Raw genomic sequence first — 23,709 nt, 5'->3', positions numbered from 1 at the left:
TATATCTTTCCGAAATTTTCTCTAAAATTCTAGAGCATTATATGGATTTTTATAGTAATGAAAACCTAATATAAAATTGTGTGAAAGTTGATGAACTGAGGAATGAACAAGATATACGAATTATAATCTATTTTTAGAAACAGATTTATCGAATCTTGGTCCGGATTCTTATCTTGGTGACAAGAGACAAGCAAACATAGTAACTCTTTTTTTCGTGAAACGTATGTTTAGTCAATTTAGGTGGTTATCAGTTATCAGCTCGGCCTTTAGTTCTTAGTCAAACGCTTCATCAAACCCATTATTGAGTAGCATGTTGATGCCTGATGCCAGTTGAAGCCATCTCGACGTCGTGAAATGGAGCATCTTCTGTCATAGCAGTAGAATCGTCAGATGCCGCATTTAAATCCTCCATTCCAGGCGTTGCTGTTGCCATATCGATCTTCGAAATGATTTGGTCTAGACGTCAAGTTGACCCGTTCTATGTCTGAAGAGATTTTAAAGTGCAATACCTAACATTATAACTTGATCTACAAAAGAGTCTTTTTAAATGAACCGCTGTGTTTCTATATTTTTCAAGAACCAAGGATATCTGATAACCACTGACTACTGACTTACAAAGAGAGTGGCCGACGGACGTCCTCTCTATAGCCGCAAGTATTTTTTCGTCACTTGCTGAGTTCCAAACTAGACGTCTATGGCATCGTGGGGTAAATTGATGCTGGAGGCATCATTGAAGAGACACCGAGATAATTATAATGGTAAGTTATTGGCCATTCTTATTACATCACAGTTGATTTAAGATTTTCAATAGGGTAGACATCACACACCGATTGATGATTGTCACTTGTCAGTCAGTCATTTGGAAGTGGAGTCAGATAATTCGGGAACTTCTGTAGACTGTAGATTCACACTAGTGAGTAAGATCTGTCGTTTACTACTAATACTACTACTACTACCACTACTACTTTTAGTTTTAGCGCTATCCAACTCAACACTTCTCGTGTTTATTTTATTTTGGCAAAACTAGAATGGATTTTTGAAAAGAATATAAAATAATTTAAACTTAAACCTGTCTTTGCATCTTGCTTTATGCATACAGTATGCCATATCACAGCCATCACAAAATCATAGTTTAATGTTGAGAATATGCTATTTCTTTTGTAACTTCAGATCAGAGAGATTTGAGCTTTAAAAATCCTGAAAAATGTCTTGCTGTCAATCCAGACAACCCTTTTGATGTGATCTATGATGTTAATGGTAAGAATGTAATTTGATGAGGAAATGAATAACATTTAGGTACACATAGTTTGCTTTTTTTTTTTTTTTTGAGTCATGATGTGTAATACTATTACAGTCCACTCCGGATAATTGCAACTCATTTAATCGCAACTTTCGGTTAATCACAATATTTCCTAAGCAATGATTGCAGGATTTAATGCTACAGTAGTGTGTCACCACTCTGTTAGAGTCGAAAGAGGGCGGGGCTCTGCAGTATGGGTTTGTGACGTCATCGGTGGCCATTAAATAGAAGAGGGGTGGGGCTGGTCATAATCTTGACAACAGGTTATAAATGACAGTTATAAAGAGAGACTGAGCGATATCCTTTGTTTTAGGATTAACAACTGTGCATTGTGACCAATGAGTTTGGTGAGAGCTTATTGTCTCTCATTAAGGCTAATCTCTTTAACTCTGACAAATGTTGAATTGTTGAGAAAAAAGATTGAAACTTCTTCCAATCTGAATAAGATATCGGCTTGCTTCATAGCTGCTTTTGGTTGACAAATCTACACGGGGCTGCCATATGGTTTTTGTTTCAATCAAATTGCTCTATATGTGGTTGACTAAGAATATTATTTACTGGTTTGAGTTGACAATAAATGTGTAAAATGTTGAAATAGTGGACAGGAAACTGAATTTCCGTTAATCCCAACATTTTCGATGATCCCAAGGTATTGCGATTATCCTAAGTGGACTGTACCTGAATCTTGAACGAAAAACTATCATATGGATATGATTATAGACAGATTGGTTTCTGGAATTATATTTCCGTCCTCCCTTGCCAACTCTGACGTTCTTGAAATTTAAAAGAAAATAGCCAGAAGGTTTCGGACTTAATTTTCTTTTTTTTTTCAAAGGACAATAGTCATAAGGTAAATAATTTTTAAAAAATCCTTTTACAGCATAAGATGGCATGATTTTTTGTTTAAGAGTTTAGAGAAAAACTTGCACATGATAGTCTTCAGCTTTTTTTTGTTGTTTTTATTTTCTATATAGACTCCAACTCAGAGCCTGAAAGTGATGCAGAACAAAGTTCCATATCACATGATTCATTTGTGGTAAGTATGTACATTAAAATAAAATCATAACATTTGTATAGCGTTTATCCACAGTTGGCACCATGCTCAAAATGCTTCACATCACCATATTTTGTGGTGGACAAAACACATTTGCCACAAAAGATGAGACCTGCAGTCTGTTAGGCGCAATACAATATTTCAGGACAAGGACAACACTGTTTTACACCAGTGAGATCTCCTAGTTTTTTGTTGTTAAAAATTTTTCTTTGCAGTGGACTTCGCCAACAATAACACTATTTTAAACCTTCCTCGTTATATTTTGAAGTGATATTCATTGATGAGCCATTCACATTTGAAGTCGTTTGTTTTTTATTTGACAAAATGTGAAAATGATGCGTTTCCAGGAAAAATTAAAATAGCTTCTGTTGGGATTATACTTTTGATCTCGCATTTTGTCCAAATTCTCTTGCATCGTAATGTTTATCAACTTTTTTTGTTAACTATATTGCAGTTGCAAGGTTAGGAAGTTCATATTGTTGCAATGACAACCGTTTATATGTCCAGAATCGTAGTGATATAAAAAATTGTTTTGTAGTTGTTGGTCCTGGTGTAGGATTTAAAGAGTTGGTTAAAAACGGTTTACTGAAACCCTGGTTGGTGTATCTATATTTATCCAAGCACAGTTGAACATATTAAATACTTAGACAATATGTCTGCCTTTCTCAACTCTTTTTTATTATACTTGCATTATTAACCAGCTAATTGTTTAGTTGGATTATTAAACAATGGCTCTTCATGTTTATTGTCAACATGAATAAATTGATTGATCTGTCATCTTTTCCACAAAATATACAGGGTCCCGATTTTGTTGCTGACTCCGAGTCTGATTCCTCTACGTACTCTGTGAGGTACCCAATGCTGAGTACATCATTGTCTCTGGAACCTAGTGCTCATTCCCCAACTCAGTCAGAGCCTCATCCACAACTATCACAGACTGAACCTCGTTGCCAGTCTGGGACCCAGGTTCAACCCGAATGCTATACACTTGCAAACCGACGTGTTACGTGCAATGGTGAGTCATTTTTTTGTCATTCTTCTCCTTTGATATTTGTGGGATCAATTTTAATTTACCCATTCCTTTTAAAAGAAAACTTCCACCCCCTCCATGGTGCTGCATTTGTGTTATTGCATTTTTTTCTGTTTTGGCAGTGCTGCGTCGCAAAATACGCTACCATTTACATAACAAGCACAAATCCAAATTTGATAGGGTGGACATCTTAGAATCTGAAACCCCAATGTGTGAGTGATATCAGTGAAACCAGCCATAAAAATGTTCATGTTTATTTTTTTGGGGGGTTTTTTTGTCTGTAATAGACTTAAATTGCTTGTATTGTAAGTGTTAAAATGGTTTTTTTGTTACAACCCATCTATATATTAAAACTGTTTCTTTGTATTTCTATGATGCTTAAGGCTTTTTTTCACAGACCAGCTGGAAACTTAACGAGAATCAGAGTAGATAACATTTTTATTAATCTTGCAACCTAAACAGTATATGATGATTGGGAGCATTTAAAGAAAAGCACATTTTCTTTTTAATTTGTCGGTACTAAAATTATACTTTGATAATGTCTGCTGTGCTACAAACCCTTTTGACTTCCAGGTTCAATATTTTTCTTTATTCTAAAATTCTTGGGTGTCCTTTCAATGACAACTGAGATCATTAAAATTCAGCTCACAACATGATGTGTGTAGATTTGATGAAAACATATGTTCGAGTTGAGAAGCAGTGTTCACGAACTTGCTGATCGTTTTTACTAGCATTTATTTTCCTAACTTACCTGTGTCAATTAACAAAGGCAAGACTCAAATATTTTCTATCTGAACAGTGTGTTTGTTATTGAAATATTTCCGGCATATACATGTCATATTTCATTCCCACAAAATATAAATCAGGATTAAGTTGTCTGGGCATCAGCATCGTTCAGGCAGTTGGGGGAAGTCTTTAAGGAATTAATGAAGCCGATGCTCAACCGGTCTGGAGGACGTTTGATTGATGTCGGCTGTTTGTTCTGCCAGCCGGTGATGTTTTCTCACTCCCTCAATGACAAAGAAAGTCATTGTTATGACTATGAACTATAGTCTATTATTACTTTTGTTACTATATTAATTGTTACTTATTGCCGCTACTGTTATTATTATTATTATTATTATTATTATTATTATTATTATTATTATTATTATTATTATTATGATATTGCCTTCATTGCATTCTATTACTATTATTGATATAATTAATTTCTGATTGTTGTAAATAATTTATGTGAATTGAATTTTGTCGATTGGCCAAGGGCCTACAATAAACTTAAATGAAATGTTAGTCTTTGGATAGGACTTGGGTCTATTCTTGATTGCTTTTCCGCCTGGGTCGAGTGAAGCATTTGGAGTAAATTTTGTTGCTCAACGTAAAAAACATGACGCTTACCATTCCGCTGATACTGATCCCTCCAAGGGTGGTTGGGGAAAAACCTAAAATTCTTTTGACATTCTGTCTGATTTTTCGCTGAAACAACAAAGGACAATCTATGTATTCAGATGAGACTTCAATGTGTTACTATTCCGATTTATGTTCATATTTTGATTATAATGAAGAGGGAACCCTGAACCCAGTGAAGTGGGTGGATTGATCTATTTATTTCTATTTCAAAACAAAAATATGGCGTCTTTTCACTGGATTTGTTATGTGGCAGAGGTCTCCACAAATCTAACATACCTCTTCCAAAGGAATAGATGGTAGAAAAGTATATAACAAGAAGGAATTATGACAGTTACTTGTCCAGGCCTTAAATATTTGGAATGCTATTCCTCTCTATCGCTGTCATGTAGCTGATGTGCATACGATCTGTCTATTGATTTATTTTCATAGTTCATAGCATGATGTGCTTTATTTTCTTCTTTTTTTTCCAGAGAAATACAAAAAGCCAAGGAGACCCTGTCCATACTGTGGACAGTTGCAAACAAAACTCTCAAGGCATTTGATGAGGAAACACAAAGATGAGACAGAAGTTACAGAGGCCATGAAACAGCCTGTAAAGGAAAGGGATAGAACAATGGAGAATCTCAAGAAAAAGGGCATTTTTTATTCAAACACTAGAAACAATTCAATAGTTATGCGTGAGAGAGCACAAGGGTCACATGAAGTTGTTATGTGTGCTGGCTGTAAGGGGTTTTACTCTGGACGAAGGGTTTATGAACACAAAAAGAAATGTAGTACTGAGCATGCTCTGTGTACTGGGGTTGTAAAATTTTATCCCGTGGCTCCCAATGCAAGTAAAGAAATAAAGGAGAATATTCTTGACAAATTTCGGAATGATGAAGTGGGAAATTTGTGTCGATCAGACAAAGCTATAGTATTGTTAGGAACAAAATTGTGGAGTAAAAGTTCAAAGAAGGAGAGAAAAGTTATAATGAGTGATTTACGCATCTTAGGAAATTTGATTTTAAAAACTAGGAAGAGAACAAATCAACCTTCTTTCTCTGGAGAGGACGTGGTGAAGCGTTGTAACTTTAATGAAATATCGCAAACCATTTCTGAAATGACTTTGAAAGAGGATGGGACATTGAAAGTAGGCTTGAAGCTTTCAATTGGATTTATATTGAAAAAGTTAATTAATTTCTTAAAAGGGGAATATATAATGCAAAACAAAATGGAAGAATCCGCAGAGATAGATTTGTTCAAAGCTGTCCTGGATTATAATTGGGATAGTATTTTTTTTACAGCCAGAGTTCAATGTGAAGCAAAGAGAACAAATTTGAGAAAACCCAAAGAGATGCCATTAGAGAATGATATAAAGAAGCTACGGCAATTTATTACTGAAGAGATGGTCCGTATTTGTGAGGATGATTATCAATTATTTGATTCACATATGTTTGTTAGGCTTCGCAATGTCATCGTAGCTAGGTTTACAATGTTTAATGCGAGGAGAGGCGGAGAACCCGCAAGGATGTTGTTAAAAGACTGGAATGATGCAGATTCAGGTGTATGGGTTGATCCCCAGCTTGTACAACATGTCACTGATCCTCTGGAAAAAGCGTTACTTGAGAAGTATAAGCTGGCCTATCAGTCTGGAAAGGGAAGCAAGATGTTGGTCCCGTGTTGATACCCAATGACACAATTCAGCCTTTAAGGAAACTTGCACAGGAGCGTAAAGCTGTTGATATTTCAGACAACCCATTTCTTTTTCCAAATACAGGAATATCCAAAGATCATGTAAGTGGTTACATTGCCATCAAATATGTCACTTCCTTAGTAAAGGATTTAGAGAAACCCCAGTTGTTAATAGCTGATAAATTCAGGCACCGAGCTTCGACATTATTTGCCTTACTTGATGTCCCACAACACGAGAGAGATGTCTTCTATCGACATATGGGACACAGTGAATCAATCAATCAAAACATTTATCAGTGTCCACTTGCAATACGAGAAATAACAGAAGTTGGTCATTTTTTGGGTCAAATTGATAACTCAGCATCGGTCACTGGGGAAGGAAATTGTAACATTGAAACAAATGACTTTGTAGTGAATAGAGACTCAAATGCAAATTTTGGAACATCCATAGTAACAGCTGCAAATCAAGAAGAAATATTTGATGGTGAAGCAGGAGTGCCAAATCAGCTTACGTGTTCTTCAAAACAAACTGAACCCAAGAGGAATTCAAGCAAAAATCGGAGATACATGTCATGGTCAGATGAGGATACAGATAGAGTCAAGTCATATTTTAAAAACTTTGTCGAAGATGTTTCAGCACATGGTTCAAGGGGATCATTACCTAGAAAGTCTGAAATTATTCTGTTCTTAAAACACCACAGGGTATTTTCACAAAAAGGAATCCCTGAAGGTACACTAATTAGTTTGGTGAAGACAAAGATTTTTAATGAAAGAAATAAATATAGAAGGGAAAGAGCGTTTCAATCGGTGTAATGACAATCATGAATTTGATTTGTATTACATTCATTGTATTGTATAGTGTTATTGACATATTTTGGGGGTTTACAAAAACGTTTTATCTTTATATAGTACAATCTGTTCATCATTGCAATATCCTTTTTTATATTATATGAACATTCATTTGCTCAGCTTGAGAGACAAATGCTTTGTAGAACCATAGCTGTCAACCGTTCTGTTAAAAACGGATTTGTTCCGTATTTGACTTCCTGAGTCAGTAAGTGCTTATTTTTAGTTCAAAATCCGTATTTTGTAATTTTTGACTAATTTGTGGTAAAAAAGCCATGTGAGCCTAATGAATTATTATTATTGATCCATTATTATTACTATTACTACTACTACTATTGTTGTTATTATTATTATCATTATTATTGGTGTCCAGTGAGAGCATAATCTCCATTTGTGTAGCTCTTTAATTTGAATTATGCCTCTATCATAAATGATTTTCAACAATTAAAAAAGTTCCATTCGTTTATATGACGCCTGTATTTTACTCAAACCTTTCATAATGTATTGGAGATTTGCATAGGATATGGATGTTAGCCTCGATATACTTTGAATATTCTAAGACAGTATTGATACTTTCACTATTTGTTACAAATATTATTTTAATTAAGAATAAAATTAAATCCACCTTTTTGATTGGAAGGTATTCAATAAGAAAATCAATTGCTTATATTGATTAAAGATGACAATGATTATTTCCCTTTATTAATTTATGAAATATATAAATTTAATCCCTTTAAAAACATCTTCATCTGATTTTAATTTTTTTTTTTCAAGCAAGCTTTTGTAACGGTTTAGGTTCAAGAAAAATAAGTATACTCCATTTTTAGGTGTGTTTATCTTGTCAAAGTAAAGAAGTAGGAATTCTCTAATATTTAGAGGTGCATTTTACTATAACTACTATTATAGTATACTACTTACAGACCATTATGTTGCATGAAAGAAAACATATATGCAATCGTCTACTTTTTATCTGAACTCACCTAATTTTTACCCCAAAACGCCCTCTCAAGTGATGTACCAGGTTGGTAGTTATGCATTTCTAACCATCTTAAGTTATTTCATTTATTTTACAATTGTGCTTCTTGTGTATTGGTCCTTATCAAAGTTGAGGCAGTTGAATTCTTTCTTTATATTGTCCGTTCTGAATTTTGATCTCATTGTGGAAAGCTCCCATAGCGGGCAGGGAGGTACACACTGTGTCTTCTATCCCCTTATATCTGTTTTCCAACATGCTTTCAGTCTTTGTCTTGGAATGAGATTACTTGTTTTTTTCCTGGCCCTCGCCGGAGTCCTAGCTGGGAGGGAAGCAGTCAAATGCATATTTATTGTTTTGGGAGATGATATTTTTTTCCTTGTAAATCATCTCTCTGTTATGTATTATTACTATATTTGTTATTTTTTAATGTATAATGTAAGCATTTGAGTGTGTTCCTCTTTGTTGGATTTTGTTCTTGTGTCCGGATAAGACTTATAGGTGATCTCAAACTAAGTACATTGGTGATACGCTCTTGGAATCTACATCTGATCCCTATTTGTTCCCAGTTCCCCTATGTCTTACTTTCTCTTGGATGCTTCAACTGTAATTCTAGAACTTTTTACTATCCAATTTTCTTCCTTTTTACTGGCGCTGATATAACCTAAATGTGTTGCAAGCGCCGTAAAACCCTTAAAAACAAAACAACAATCATTGTGGAAAGTGTCATTTTAACGATTCAAATGTGCTGGTACTAAACCCGATAATTGAGCAACATTTGGACTAGCCTCTGTCATCTCAAACTTGTTAGTGTTAGTAATAGTAATTAAAAAGGCTGACTTTTATATGTTGCGATTCGATGAAGGGGGGGGGGGGCTTCGGCACACATCGTCCCTCATCCCGGGCCAAATGAGCGTTCCTTATTTTATTTTTGAAAAGTTGGCAGCTATGTAGAACTATCTGAAAGAATCAGATATGGCAGAATAAAAAGTCTTTCTACTAACCCTAACTTAATTGGCCAATGTAGCTTTATGTTCAGCATTTTCTAGATACCTAATGTAAAATTTCACTATTCTTTTTATGATAATTTTAAGAGTTGCAATCTTTAGAGGCGACTGTCAAGAAATGACACCTCTGTGCATTTAATTTCATTCTTTCTTTATCCCCTCATCCTTAATCAGAATAATAATAATTAATAATGAAAAAAAATGCAGCAACGACAGCTTAGAACGGCATAAAGTGCTTAAGAATTATTTTTTTTTTGCATTAAACTTTATTCAAACGATTTTCAACACTTTTGCTTCACAGTTTATGCTTTTTAACAAATGCAATTAAGCAACTTACCAGCAACAACATATTGGTTTGTTATCATTTGAGGGTTTTATCAGTAAAACTGTTTCTATCCTTTTATGTTGCACTGTACACATAGCAAACTTCATGCTTTTATTTGGTGACCAAAGACTTATGTGATACAGTGGATGAATGTTTGTGATGGCTTTTGGAACTGAAATAAACCTGCAATATGATTTGTAGACTTCTATCGTTATGTATCATTTTTCGGTCAAATGTAAATGTAATTTTACACGAGCTTGATGTATCATAAAACCCACAATGAGCTCAACGTGCAGCTGGTAGTACATTTATATGGACACGAACAGAACAACGTTGTTACAATTCAGTAACGTACTCCAATTAACACAAGTGAGACTGTAAATGAGACTTTTACAATGACTCTGCATCGCCACAAATATAGATTCGAACCCTGGCAACTCGGGCGTCAGACGAACTGTCTACCACGAAACCAAAGCAAGCATTGTGCAAGTTAAAGTGAATGAGATGTTGATTGAAGCCGTTCATTGTGTCCATCAGATCTGCTGTCCTATCCATCCAACTCCATTCACTGGGTGGGGTTCCCGACTTCCCATAATGGGCAGGGACGTACTCGTTGCGTCTTCTATCCCCCTATGTCTGTTTTCCAACTTGTTTTCTGTCTTTGTCTCGGGATGGGATTACTTGGTTTTGTCCAGGACCTGGCTGGGAGGGAAACAGTCAAATGTATAGTTCGAGTTTTGGGAGATTATATTTTTCCCTTGTAAATCATCTGTCTGTTATGCTCTTTATTGTTTTGTTTACATATTATTTATGCTTTGTAAACATTTGAGTGTATCCCTCTTTGTTGGGACCTGTGCTTGTGTCTGAATGAGACGTTTAGGTGATCTCAAACTAAGTACTTTGATAGTGGGCTCTTGGAATCTACTGTTTCCTATTTGAAACAAATCCCTTTGCCTTACTTTTTCTTGGGTGCTCTAATTGTAGTTCCAGAACTTTTTACTATCCCATTTTCTTCCTTTTTACTGGCGCTGATATGACCTTAATGTGTTGCAAGCGCCGTAAAACCCTTAAAAACAAAACAAAACAAACCAAGTCCATTCAGTGGTATACAACAACAACAAATAAACTCCTCTGCCTGGTCCCTTCTATCTCTGATCTTAACCTGGGTCGTCAGGTTTCTAAAGGGGTCGGGGACTGCAAAAACAATGGCGCACGGAGCAACTGGGAATATTTTTTGCCGTGTTTGAGTCCCAGGTTATTTCCCTGAGCGCCCCTTCTGAGGGATGGACCTTCCCAGGAGTTAGTAAATGCGTTGCTCGGCCACTTCACTCTACGCACACTGGGACTGGGATAAGCTTCGACACTATGGCCATGAAGCTCTTAATCTTAAGGACTTACTTTATTTTAGACAATTTGGTGGTAGCTCACTTGAAAATGCACTCTTAGGTATACACATATATAAACATATACTGGGCTCCCTAAAAGGGTTTTTTAATGTGGTCTCCCTAAAAACATGTTTTTACCAAATGTCTCCTTAAAGCTACAGAAACACTTAGTAAAACATTAGGGGGACCGAGTAATTTTCTATATACCATTGTGATCATCAAGCATCAGAATTGTGTTCATAAATCATTGTAGGGAATCAAACTATACTCATTTGAACAAAGATTGAACAGTTTAATCAATTTGAACAAGACATATGCTTGGTCCTCCAATTGGTGCATTTCACAGTGGTCACCTTAATAGTGGATTGATACTTATATATATATATATATATATATATATATATATATATATATATATATATATATATATATATATATATATATATATATATATATATTTTATTCTATATGCATCACTATATTACCAAGACAAACACTCACCAGTCCGTTCCAGACGATATCCAGGCAGCAAACTGAAGAGGTCAAAACCGCCAGTAGACTGTGGGCATGACAGTGTCACAAGACTGCAGTTGGAAAATAACAACTTACGTAATAATTCTAAAAATAGAGTTTTCCTCACTTGATTTAGATTCGTTCTTCCCAGACATCAGATATGATCTTAACGAATAAAAAGTCTTTGTATAAAGGATATCAAGTGTGACATATTGCAGCTTTCAATAACTTGGTGGCAGGACAGTCTCATTCTTAGGGACACCAAAAAAGGAAATAAATTGTCCAAACAATTTGTATCTATGCGTGACATTTTTATGATTTTAGGCTGCATGTTTCTACCTTTGTAAACCATCTGTTTTTTATTAGAAATGTATATTTATAGAGATTGACGTCATTCTAATACGTCAAAAAAAAAGAAGGGCTATAGTTAGATATTTGGAATTTTTGTCATGTACATTTGATTCTATCACAGGCGACGTGTATGCAGGTCTGACATACAAACGAAATTATGGGCCTAGTTTATCTTTGTTGTAATGGACAATATTTTGCGTCATTTTTGAGATTTCCAATACAACTACAACCATAAGATCATAACGTATTGGGTTATCAGACCTGTAAATAAGTGCACGACGATTACAAGGTACTCATCACAAAACACCAATGGTGTGTTCTGTACATACACCATCCACCAAAGACGTCAAACAAAAGAATTTATATCATAAAACACCAACGGTGTGTTCTGTACATACACCATCCACCAAAGATGTCAAACAAAAGAATGGATCTCATAAAACACCAATGGTGTGTTCTGTACATACACCATCCACCAAAGACGTCCAACAAAAGAATTGATATCATAAAACAGCAAACAATCTTGTCAGTTCAACCTCTAAGGCTAGGGTGGAAACTTTTCGGACAAATTATAGGTCTTAAACCTGAAATGTCCGCCAAGAAAGGAAGGACAAATTATTTCTCTGATCAATACATACGCCTAAAATTCCCTCCAATAAAGATACGACAAACTATTTCTCTGATCAATACATACGCCTAAAATTCCCTCCAATAACGATACGACAAACTATTTCTCTGATCAATACATACGCCTAAAATTCCCTCCAATAAAGATACGACAAACTATTTCTCTGATCAATACATACGCCTAAAATTCCCTCCAATAAAGATACGACAAACTATTTCTCTGATCAATACATACGCCTAAAATTCCCTCCAATAAAGATACGACAAACTATTTCTTTGATCAATACATACGCCTAAATTCCCCTCCAATAAAGATACGACAAACTATTTCTCTGATCAATACATACGCCTAAATTCCCCGCCAGTATGGAAATGACAAACTATTTCTCTGATCAAAACAAAGGCCTAAAATTCCCGCCAATAAAAAACAAGAAATGAATTCTCTGATCAAAACAAACGAGCCAGGAAGTAACTAACAACAACTGCAACATTACTTCTAACTCTCGATAAACTTTTCAATTCCTAATGGGAGCAATCTATATTCATGTTTTCGTCCAACCAGGTCACCAATCACATGATTTGTTACTGTCCAACGATTGGATATTTCTTAACAAATGTAAACACGCTGGTTTGTCAAGCTGAACCCAATGACCAATAGTGATGTTAGATATTTAAAAAGCTGTGAACACTTTTCACGAAGTCAGTCACTTTGAGCACATTTTGCAATGAGACCAATGACCTCGAGCACATGGAAAGTTAATATAGATCATGTCCATTGTGTAAATTGGTGTGAGAGCCTACTGCCTTTGGCGACTGGCGTGTTATAAATACCATCCATTATAATAATAATAATAATAATAATAATAATAATAATAATAATAATAATAATAATAATAATAATAATAATAATAATAATAATAATAATAATAATAATAATAATAATAATAAACATTTACTCATACGCATTTCGATTTGTGATAAAACCAAAATGGAGGAAGTATAGAATATATATTTTCAAACCAAAGATCTCCATTTTGACGACAGACGGGAAGACTTACAGTATAAAATATAAATGTTTAAACCAAAGATCTCCATTTTGACGACAGACGGGAAGACTTGCAGTATAGAATATAAATGTTTAAACCAAAGATCTCCATTTTGACGACAAACGGGAAGACTTGCAGTATAGAATATAAATGTTGAAACCAAAGATCTCCATTTTGACGGCAGACAGAAGACTTACAGTATAGAATATAAATGTTTAAACCAAAGATCTCCATTTTGACGACAGACGGGAAGACTTGCATGCATCGCCAAGTTGTTCAAGATCGCCATGACCGAAGTTGCATTTCGATTTTTGACAAAAACAAAATGAAGGAAGAGAAGATGTTATATTTTCAAAGAAAAGATCATAATTCTAACCATATAAGGCAAGACATGCATGAATGACCACGTGTGATTGATGTCACAGTAAAGATTGTTCACAATTATCTTATTAAATTTTATTTTATTAAGAACTGAATTCATCTCACTCCAGTTATATTTCGGTAGGCTTAGATAAACTTTACCTTCTAATATTAGATCGTCTTTCCTTTTATAGCCTTCCCTCGAATTAATTTCTAATTAGTGAATACTTTTCGTTCTACATTCTGTCACGTAGCCACTTATTATAAAAGCTGATAGGTCTAACATTCGACACTCACTTTCTCTCCACAATCTATGCCGGACGGCCAGTCACTCTATTCCTATATATATATTGTAAGATTTTTATCTTTTGGGACTTTGTAGATATTATATCTACACCATTAAGACGCCGGAGCTTTTAACTTTGATTGTATAATCTTCAAGGATCAAACCCAAGCCCGCTGTACTACACTATAACCCCTTACCAATTGCCTGGAAGTGGAATTTTACGAGTCCAATCCTGTTATCAGAGGAATAGATCATCCAAGCCCATCAACTGCCTGGAAACGTAAACTTATGAACCTGATATATTATCATAAGTTACGTAAAGTATTCATATCTCTATTTGTAACTACCACGATCACTGTTTATCTCTTTTAATTAAATTTCATCATTATTTTATTTCATTGTAAACAAATCGTTAATTGTTTTTCATTTATAGTAACTAGTAAATTCTGGGGCCTCATTCTACATATATCTTTATGCATAGTCGAGTAGCTCTTTACTCACTTGAGACCATGACATTTTGGAGGGGACACATATAAAGAATTGAATTTATTTAGTTACTTATATCTATTTCATCTAACTTTAAAGTTTAAATTGTAAAACTCTTAATTGCCCCACTTGATCATATTTTAATTGAACTCCCTATTTACAGGATTAATTTTTTTTCTTTTTCATTTCTTCATTTAAATGGAATAGCAATTTATCCATTCATTCTTTCATTCAAATTGAATAGCATTTTATTGATTCATTCCTTCATTCATTTATTCATTTATAAATTATTCATTCATTCATTGTTCATTCATTTATTTATTCATTCATTCATTCATCCATTCATCCATTCATCCGTTTATTCACTCATTTATCCAATCATTCATACATTTATTCCTCCCTTCATTCTTTCATTCATACATTATCCATTCATTCATTCATCTATTCACTCAGTTTTTCATTCATTCATTCATTCCTTGTCCACTTTGTTATTACATCACTCATTTCATTTTGTTGTTTGCCTTATTCATGAATTGTTTTCAATATGTTTACATTCCATAACGATTCATTCACCTGTCATCCAATCACTCAGTGTTGTGAACACATTTTGTAACTATTGTAAATCTTACGATATTTTATTGTTTTGTATTTCAGACATCACTGTTAAACACTCTTCAATGCCTAATTACAATTGTTGAACAACCATTGAACAAGAGAGAGGTCCCAGCCACGAACTGAGTTGGTAAATATATCCTTCATTATTCTCTTTTACATGAGTTGGACATCACATAGTAACTATAGACATCATGATTTGTTTTGCATAGTGATTTGTTTTAAATGCATTTTTGGCATACTACTGTTACCGAAAACCACTTATATATTATGTTCTGAAAAGTGAGTCTTTAAAAACTAAATAATAATAAAAGGAGTCTACTAGCCGTCGTGTTATATTTAGTGATAGATAACTTGGGATTATTTTGGCATCCTATTATTGTTATCACACTCTAGTATATTAGCGTCATTGCGAATAATTGTACACAAACTAACGACGAGTCACACACATTGGTGATACATTTTTCGTAGTAACATAGTTTAGAGTACACGCGATTGACACATTGTTATTGACACAAGTCATAATAACTCCGCATTGTATTGACACATTGCTTTATAAGATATAACGATAAAAGGCATCAAATTCAACATACATAATAAGTTGAAATAAGAGAGAGAGATTTCTAAAAATAGAACAGTTCATTCCAGTAAGTGTAAATAAATAAAACAGTCAGTAACAGTATCCTGTCAATATAATATATATAAAACATCGTAACTAATTTATTGCAACATGGAAGCATATAAAAGATACTTAAGTCTCGCAAAGGACTTAGAAATACCCCAGGAAAGAATATTTTCATGGTGCGAAGAGAAAGTAAAAGAAGAAAAAGAACATGAAGAAAGAATTCGTAGAGAAGAAAATGAAGAAAGAATTCGTAGAGAAGAAAATGAAGAAAGAATTCGTAGAGAAGAAAATGAAGAAAGAATTCGTAGAGAAGAAAATGAAGAAAGAATTCGTAGAGAAGAAAATGAAGAAAGAATTCGTAGAGAAGAAAAAGAACACGAAGAAAGAATACGTAGAGAAGAACGAGAAGAAAGAGTCCAAGAAAGGGAACTAAAAAGACAAATAGCTTTAGCAGAAGAAGAAACCAAAAGGACCCAAATGATGCTGGAAATTGAAAAAACAAAAACCGGTCATGAAAGAAAACATAATAATAGTGATGAATTTTGCGTGAAACTTCCACGCATGCCAACATACGATGAACGCTCAGACTGTCTAGAATCCTTCTTACACCGATTCGAAGTTCAGGCTAAAGGTTATCGTTGGCCAGAAAGCAAATGGGCCACAGCCTTGATTAACTGCTTATCTGGAGAACCGCTAAAAGTTTTCTATACCTTAACAACTGAAGATGCAGATGACTATGGAAAAATTAAAGACGCTCTACTAAAAAGATTTAGATTAACGGAAGATGGTTACCAGGAAAGGTTTCACACTGCAAAACCGGAAAGTGGAGAAGACTTTAATACATTCGTGAACCGAATTACTCAATTTCTAAATCGGTGGCTTGAGTTGGCAAACGTAAAACAAGACGACTTTGCAGGCCTTTACTATCTCACGCTGAAGAATCGAATCTATCAAGCTTGCAACCCAGATTTAGTCGCATTCTTTAAAGAGAGAAAGCCAGAAAACCTGGACAAATTAAAAATCTACGCAGAAAACTTTAACAGCGCACATCCATTGACACCCCTTAGCAGAACATTGAAGGAACCATACTACGCTGCCGCTGCTCAGAGTCCAGGTACACCTAAAGTTCAGTACTCAAATAGAACGAGCCGATCAATCACTCGGAACACGCAAGTGAAACAGGATGATCATAGTAACAAACCATGGAACAAACAGTTCAATAGAGACCATAGCCGATCCTATCAAAACAAAACAAGAAATAGCACTGACAATAATACTGAGTATAAGAAAACCAACAAACCTATAATTAAATGTCAATATTGTGGAATGAAAGGCCACACAGCAGACAAATGTTACAAAATCGTGGGATATCCAAAAGAAACTGCAAATGCATCACTCCAAACCAGTGTAAATAATCAGACACGAATAATGTCAGGAGAAAATATAAATGTGTATTGCGTGAAAGGTATGTCACTTTTAACACAAACTCACAAATCAGGATCGCTATTTTTTTGTGAAGGCAAAGCTAATGGAACTGATTGCAAAATATTGAGAGACACAGGATGCAGTACAGTAGGAATAAAAGCATCTTTGATCAATGACGAAGACAAAACTGGAAAAACGGTACAATGCATCACATTCAGTGGCACAGTCGAAACCTTTGAAACAGCTAATGTGTACATAGAAACCCCATACTATACAGGAATAGTGGAATGCTGTATACTTCCCAACCCCGTCGCTGATGTTATTGTTGGCAATATAAAAGGTCTTAAAGACAACCCAAAAGATGTAAAAGAATGGTCATTAACCCAAGAAACAGCTTGTCTAGCAGAAACAAGAAAGATGACTAAGACAACAGAGAAGCCAATGACTATTTCTCTTGAACCACAACAATTTGACAGGAACACGTTCATTGAAGAACAGAAAAAGGACCCGACTTTAACATCATATTTCAATATCGCAAACAAAGGGACGAAATCAAAAGTTGAATACATCATTGAAAAAGATATTCTGTTCAGGTTACATAGGAAAAGAAACAAAATAGCTAAACAACTGGTCACGCCGAGTGTTTACAGAAACAAAATCCTTGGAATAGCGCACGATTCAATAACTTCTGGACATCTTGGGAGCTCTTCCACATTGAAGAGAATATCCGAGAATTTCACATGGCCTGGAATTACTAAAGACGTCCGAGAATATGTGAAATCTTGTGACACATGCCAAAGAAGAGTCGCAAAAGGCAGAATACCGAGATTGCCATTAGAGACAACCCCAGTTATTGAAAAAGTTTTTCAAAAAGTTGCAATTGACATTATAGGCCCTTTAACAAAATCAGATAGAAACCATACACACATACTAACACTAGTCGATTACGCAACCAGGTGGCCAGAAGCGATAGCATTGAAATCAACTACATCGGATCACATAGCTGAAGCATTGATGACAATTTTTACTAGAATAGGCATACCAAATGAGATACTGTCGGACAATGGACCCCAATTTACATCACATATGATGCATGAAACCATGAAACTCATGGGAATCCAACACTCATTCACAACTCCCTACCACCCCCAAGCAAATGGTCTTTGTGAAAGATTTAATGGCACTCTAAAGAATATGTTAAGAAAAGTGTCAGCAGAAAAACCAGATGATTGGGACAGATACTTACCAGCAATCCTATTTGCATATAGAGAAATACCCAAGAATCTACAGGCTACTCCCCATTTGAGTTGATGTATGGACGATCACCTCGCGGCCCGATAAATATAGTAGCCGACATTTGTAAAGGGAATGAGGAGGAAAATAACGAAATTATGTTTGCTTACGAATATGTAAGAAACCTGAAAGACAGAAGAGAGGATACATGTAAGCTAGCACAGGAATCCGTCACTAAAAAAAGCAGAGAAATACAAGGAATACTCCGATAGAAAAAGCAAGTCAAGAAAATTTGAGATTGGTGACAAAGTACTAATACTCTTACCCGATGACTCGAGTAAACTTTTAGCTACATGGAAAGGACCATTCAAAATAACAGCAGTAAAATCTAATGTTAATTACGAGATTAAAATCAACAACACAACAAAGACATTCCATGCAAATATGCTAAAAAAATATTTTGATAGAGACACAGTGTCGCAACCTATGTTTACTAATATCGAAGCTTCAAATGCAGGATTGATCATACCGTTGGTCATGGGACACAGACACCCGAGACAGAAAAACAAACAAAAATCGCACAATTGCAACCACCTAAGACAAAAAAAGAAGTACGCAAAGTACTTGAGCTCCTAAATTTTTACAGGAAATACATTTACAACTTCGCGCACATCGCGACACCGCTAACAAATCTGACAAAGAATGGGTCACCGAACAAAATTGTTTGGACAGAAGCGTGTCAGAATAGCTTTAACCAATTAAAGGCATTACTCTGTTCAGAACCAATTCTTAAATTACCCGACATGTCAAAAGAATTTGTTGTAAGAACTGACGCGTCTGATAAGGGCATCGCAGGTGTACTATTACAGGAACATGAGGGAACTCTAATGCCTTGCTTATATGCAAGCAGAAAATTATTGGACAGAGAATCACGATACTCTGTAATAGAGCGTGAAGGACTGGCCATCGTCTTTGCTTTAAAGACATTCAGCAGATATCTACTGCTAAAAGAGTTTGTGGTCGAAACGGACCATAAACCACTCACGTACATAAGAAATAACAAAATGAATAATAGTAGAGTACTAAGGTGGAGTCTATTTTTGCAAAATTACACTTTCAGTATCTCTCACATACCAGGCTGTGAAAATATTCACGCCGACCTACTTTCTCGATTAGTATAAACACGTGAGAAGGGTATAACTTAACCTCCCATGCATACTGTTAGTTACCTCGCAAACTATGCCAAATCAGAACGCACAATTTCGATAATTTTATTTGTAAACATGATGACCCAACTTAATGTAACATTGAGTATTGTTTGGATATATATACCATACCCATTCATGATTTGGGAAATCTTCTCTTTATCTATTATTGTTATGAATTTTCACTCATTTATGATTAATAATTGAAATGTCAATATTTCATTTACATTTTCATTCATTTCATTTAGTAAATTACCTTCATATCATCGACTTTAATCATGCTTCATTGCCATCATTATTGTTTATCACAATGATTTGTAATCACATTGCCATCATATTGTTTATCACAATGATTTGTAATCACAATCTTTCATTGTTATTGTCACCCATTCATATACCTACGTTAATTTTAACATTTCCATGTCTAGTTAATAAATAATTTAATTGTAGCACAAATCATAACAATGGATTAATGCTAGAGTATCATGATAGTAAATTTACTTCCGTTTGTAAAATCTATCTTTCCCATAATGGTTAAAGAGTATATTTTAAACGTGGGTGGGGGTGTCACAGTAAAGATTGTTCACAATTATCTTATTAAATTTTATTTTATTAAGAACTGAATTCATCTCACTCCAGTTATATTTCGGTAGGCTTAGATAAACTTTACCTTCTAATATTAGATCGTCTTTCCTTTTATAGCCTTCCCTCGAATTAATTTCTAATTAGTGAATACTTTTCGTTCTACATTCTGTCACGTAGCCACTTATTATAAAAGCTGATAGGTCTAACATTCGACACTCACTTTCTCTCCACAATCTATGCCGGACGGCCAGTCACTCTATTCCTATATATATATTGTAAGATTTTTATCTTTTGGGACTTTGTAGATATATCTACACCATTAAGACGCCGGAGCTTTTAACTTTGATTGTATAATCTTCAAGGATCAAACCCAAGCCCGCTGTACTACACTATAACCCCTTACCAATTGCCTGGAAGTGGAATTTTACGAGTCCAATCCTGTTATCAGAGGAATAGATCATCCAAGCCCATCAACTGCCTGGAAACGTAAACTTATGAACCTGATATATTATCATAAGTTACGTAAAGTATTCATATCTCTATTTGTAACTACCACGATCACTGTTTATCTCTTTTAATTAAATTTCATCATTATTTTATTTCATTGTAAACAAATCGTTAATTGTTTTTCATTTATAGTAACTAGTAAATTCTGGGGCCTCATTCTACATATATCTTTATGCATAGTCGAGTAGCTCTTTACTCACTTGAGACCATGACAATTGATAATGAAGAATGTACACATAATATTGTGTGTTTGTTCACGGTCACTCTGACGCAAGTTTCCAAAAATAACACACACTATGGAACCCAAAGTCAAAAGGACGAACGTTAATGGCTGGAGAAGGGTTTTCTATATTGTTTTCTTTTCGAAATTGTTTTATTTATTTGTCTTTTTTACTTTTAACGTATACGCCCATGTTTTTCTATGCTTGGCTAGCCCTGGCATGCAGCGTCATGCATGTCACACTATATCTACGACAGGTATGATAACAAGACCTGGGTTTAAGTTGCAGATTTGGTAAAAGGTTCCCTGGGGGTGAGGGGGGGGGGTGAGGGAGGGAGGGGTGAGGGGGGAGGTGGGAGGGGCTGGGGGGGGGGGAGAAGGGTAGAGTTTTGACATGGTTGAATACATTTAAATCAAGAGACGTATGCCCCAATGCCATCAGCAATGACGAGAGATAAAGGCTATGGAAATTTCCAGACGAAAACAAGAGAATAAAAATATCACGATGTCAGGTAGCCAAACCCGTGATCCAGTAGGGAGAGAGAGAGAGAGAGAGAGAGAGAGAGAGAGAGAGAGAGAGGGGGGAGAGTATGAGAGTCACAGAGAGAGAGAGAGAGAGAGAGAGAGAGAGCCAGAATGTGAAAAAAGAGTGAGAGAGACAGAGAGTGTTTGTATATGAGAGAGAGAGAGAGAGATAGAGAAAGAGAGAAAGAGTGAGTGAGAGAGAGACTGAGACATTTTAGAGATTCATTGCAATGCATTATTTACACTTCGTGGTTTTGCAAAGCGTGGTTACTTAAATAAAAAAATAAAAATAAAATTCCCTTTAGGGGAAATTTGTCTTTAGGGTCTATTTCAAGGGAAGACTGGAATAACCCAGGCGTCAGCCACAGTGCAGCGCCGCAAATTGAGCTAGGGCTAGGTGACTTACTCAAGGACACACAACACAACAGCGGGTGATCGAACTCGATACCTTTTGGGTAAGAAGCAAAGCCCTTACCGCTGAGCCACGCTGCCCTCTGAGGGAATATAAATAATCCATTAAACAAAATTTGATGTCAACAGGAATCACCGATGTTGTCCAAAGTGAGAAAATTGGGGTTTAATAATCTAGCCCAGTAAAAAAAAAGAAAATGCCTGAAGCGGAACTCAAACCCGACCACCTTAACCACTCGGCCACTTCGCTCCTCTCCCCCATTATACATTTGAAAAGAGACCATTCAAAGAGACACGACGCAATTGCCCTAACAGCCCACCGATCATCAACAAAACAATTTTACACGATAAAATCTTACATGGAATTCAAAATCCGGAATGTCAATTGAATGAATGAATAGACACAAAACATCACATGATAGGCGGTAAGATCTGGACAAAGATACGACAGGCTTGTGTCATCTGTGTGGAAAACCGGATTTCAGAAAAGTCGAAAACATCAAACAGGATATAATTTATCAAGACTGTGATCTCTTCCATCCGACGTGCACACATTTACAGGTCTGGTAACTGAATGGTTATGGATTTGTTTTGAAATAGTTGCCATGGACAGCATTTTGTGTTGTAATGAAATGGAATATAATGGGAAATTTATATAGCGCCATTATCCATTTACAATTCTCAATAGCGCTTCACAATGGCATTAACAAATAAGTAGATAAATTAATAACTATACACATACATATATTATATACACACACACAAACACCCCCCCCCCACACACACACACACACATACATACATATTTTTTCTTCTGGACCGACTGAGGACGTGGAATAAACCCACAGAAACGAACGTCTCGGCCATATAATGTGAGTAACAATTTATATTTTATATTAGCTCTAACCATCGTTATCGAGCACTTTCGTACCTACGAGTACCCACCAACACTCATATATATATATATATATATATATATATAATATATATATATATATATATATATATATATATATATATATATATATGCAGCAACGATTCATTTGATAGGTAGATCTAAATAACTCCGTTTTGAGGTATTTTTAATGGCCTCAACAAGCTGGGCTATCAGACCTGTAAGTCAGTAGACGTCGGTTCTGTCCTTTCTGTGAGATCAAGTTGAGACAGTCGTTAAAGTGAAGTGAAGCGAAAAGAATTTCATGTTTATATCAGATACAAAAGCTATATATATAACCTTATTTTTCATTCCTGTTTTGATCCAGTATGTGTCATTATGATCTTAGAATACTTAGAATGTATAAATATAATGTCTTAGGTCATATTGACATTATGATACTAAAACTTGCTGCATAATATGATGTAGATAAAATAAAATTTGAAGAGGTGGATTATGTTACGTGTATGTTGTAGGTCGAGTTATCGGTGTGTGAAGGACGAACACTGAAACCAGGAATGGAGCTGATCCAATATTGCATATTAAATAATCATAGTGATGATGGTAATGGTAATGGTAGTAGTAGTAGTAGTAGTAGTAGTAGTAGTAGTAGTAGTAGTAGTGGTAGTAGTAGTAGTAGTAGTAGTAGTAGTAGTAGTAGTAGTAGTAGTAGTAGTAGTAGTAGTAGTAGTAGTAGTGGTGGTGATAGTAGTAGTAGTAGTAGTAGTAGTAGTAGTAGTAGGAGGAGGAGGAGGAGTAG

General features: G+C 35.2%; 2 protein-coding genes across 4 annotated transcripts in view; one reads left to right on the top strand and one right to left on the bottom strand.

Moving 5' to 3' along the window:
• Nucleotides 1-22,442, bottom strand: part of LOC144961928 (uncharacterized) — a 47,449-nt gene extending 25,007 nt beyond the window's left edge. The window contains exons 1-2 of one of the 2 annotated variants that reach the window (XM_078894951.1): nt 22,375-22,442; nt 11,500-11,582 (exon numbers count right to left, since the gene is read on the bottom strand). In XM_078894951.1, the coding sequence (XP_078751077.1) occupies nt 11,500-11,582; nt 22,375-22,427 (136 nt within the window). In that variant the 5' untranslated portion in view covers nt 22,428-22,442. Of the gene's footprint in view, nt 1-9,625; nt 9,669-11,499; nt 11,583-22,374 lie in introns of those variants that run through there. The other variant, XM_078894952.1, reaches the window with a different exon arrangement.
• LOC144961927 (uncharacterized) lies at nt 1,133-9,813 on the top strand. 2 transcript variants are annotated; one of them, XM_078894950.1, is made up of 3 exons: nt 1,133-2,336; nt 3,153-3,369; nt 5,262-9,813. In XM_078894950.1, exons 2-3 carry the CDS (start codon nt 3,213-3,215, stop codon nt 6,452-6,454), a joined length of 1,350 nt encoding a protein of 449 aa, XP_078751076.1. In that variant the 5' UTR covers nt 1,133-2,336; nt 3,153-3,212; the 3' UTR covers nt 6,455-9,813. The 2 variants fall into 2 exon arrangements, with proteins under 2 accessions (XP_078751076.1, XP_078751075.1); XM_078894949.1 differs by lacking the exon at nt 1,133-2,336 and having other exon boundaries at nt 3,076-3,369.
• Nucleotides 22,443-23,709: the final 1,267 nt, after the last annotated feature.

The sequence above is a fragment of the Berghia stephanieae genome, unplaced genomic scaffold (assembly GCF_034508935.2).
Source record: "Berghia stephanieae isolate SIO BIC M18660-M18661 unplaced genomic scaffold, UCSD_Bste_1.3 scaffold5, whole genome shotgun sequence".
NCBI classification, from domain to species: Eukaryota; Metazoa; Mollusca; class Gastropoda; order Nudibranchia; family Aeolidiidae; genus Berghia; species Berghia stephanieae.
This window is presented reverse-complemented; position numbering and strand designations above follow the sequence as displayed.

Bases quoted from the DNA above. Each gene is read 5' to 3' on its own strand.
- LOC144961927 (XM_078894949.1), top strand. From the start codon at position 3,093: ATGTTTATTGTCAACATGAATAAATTGATTGATCTGTCATCTTTTCCA. The intron at 3,370-5,261 runs GTGAGTCATTTT...TTTTTTTTCCAG, and splicing joins CCGACGTGTTACGTGCAATG to AGAAATACAAAAAGCCAAGG.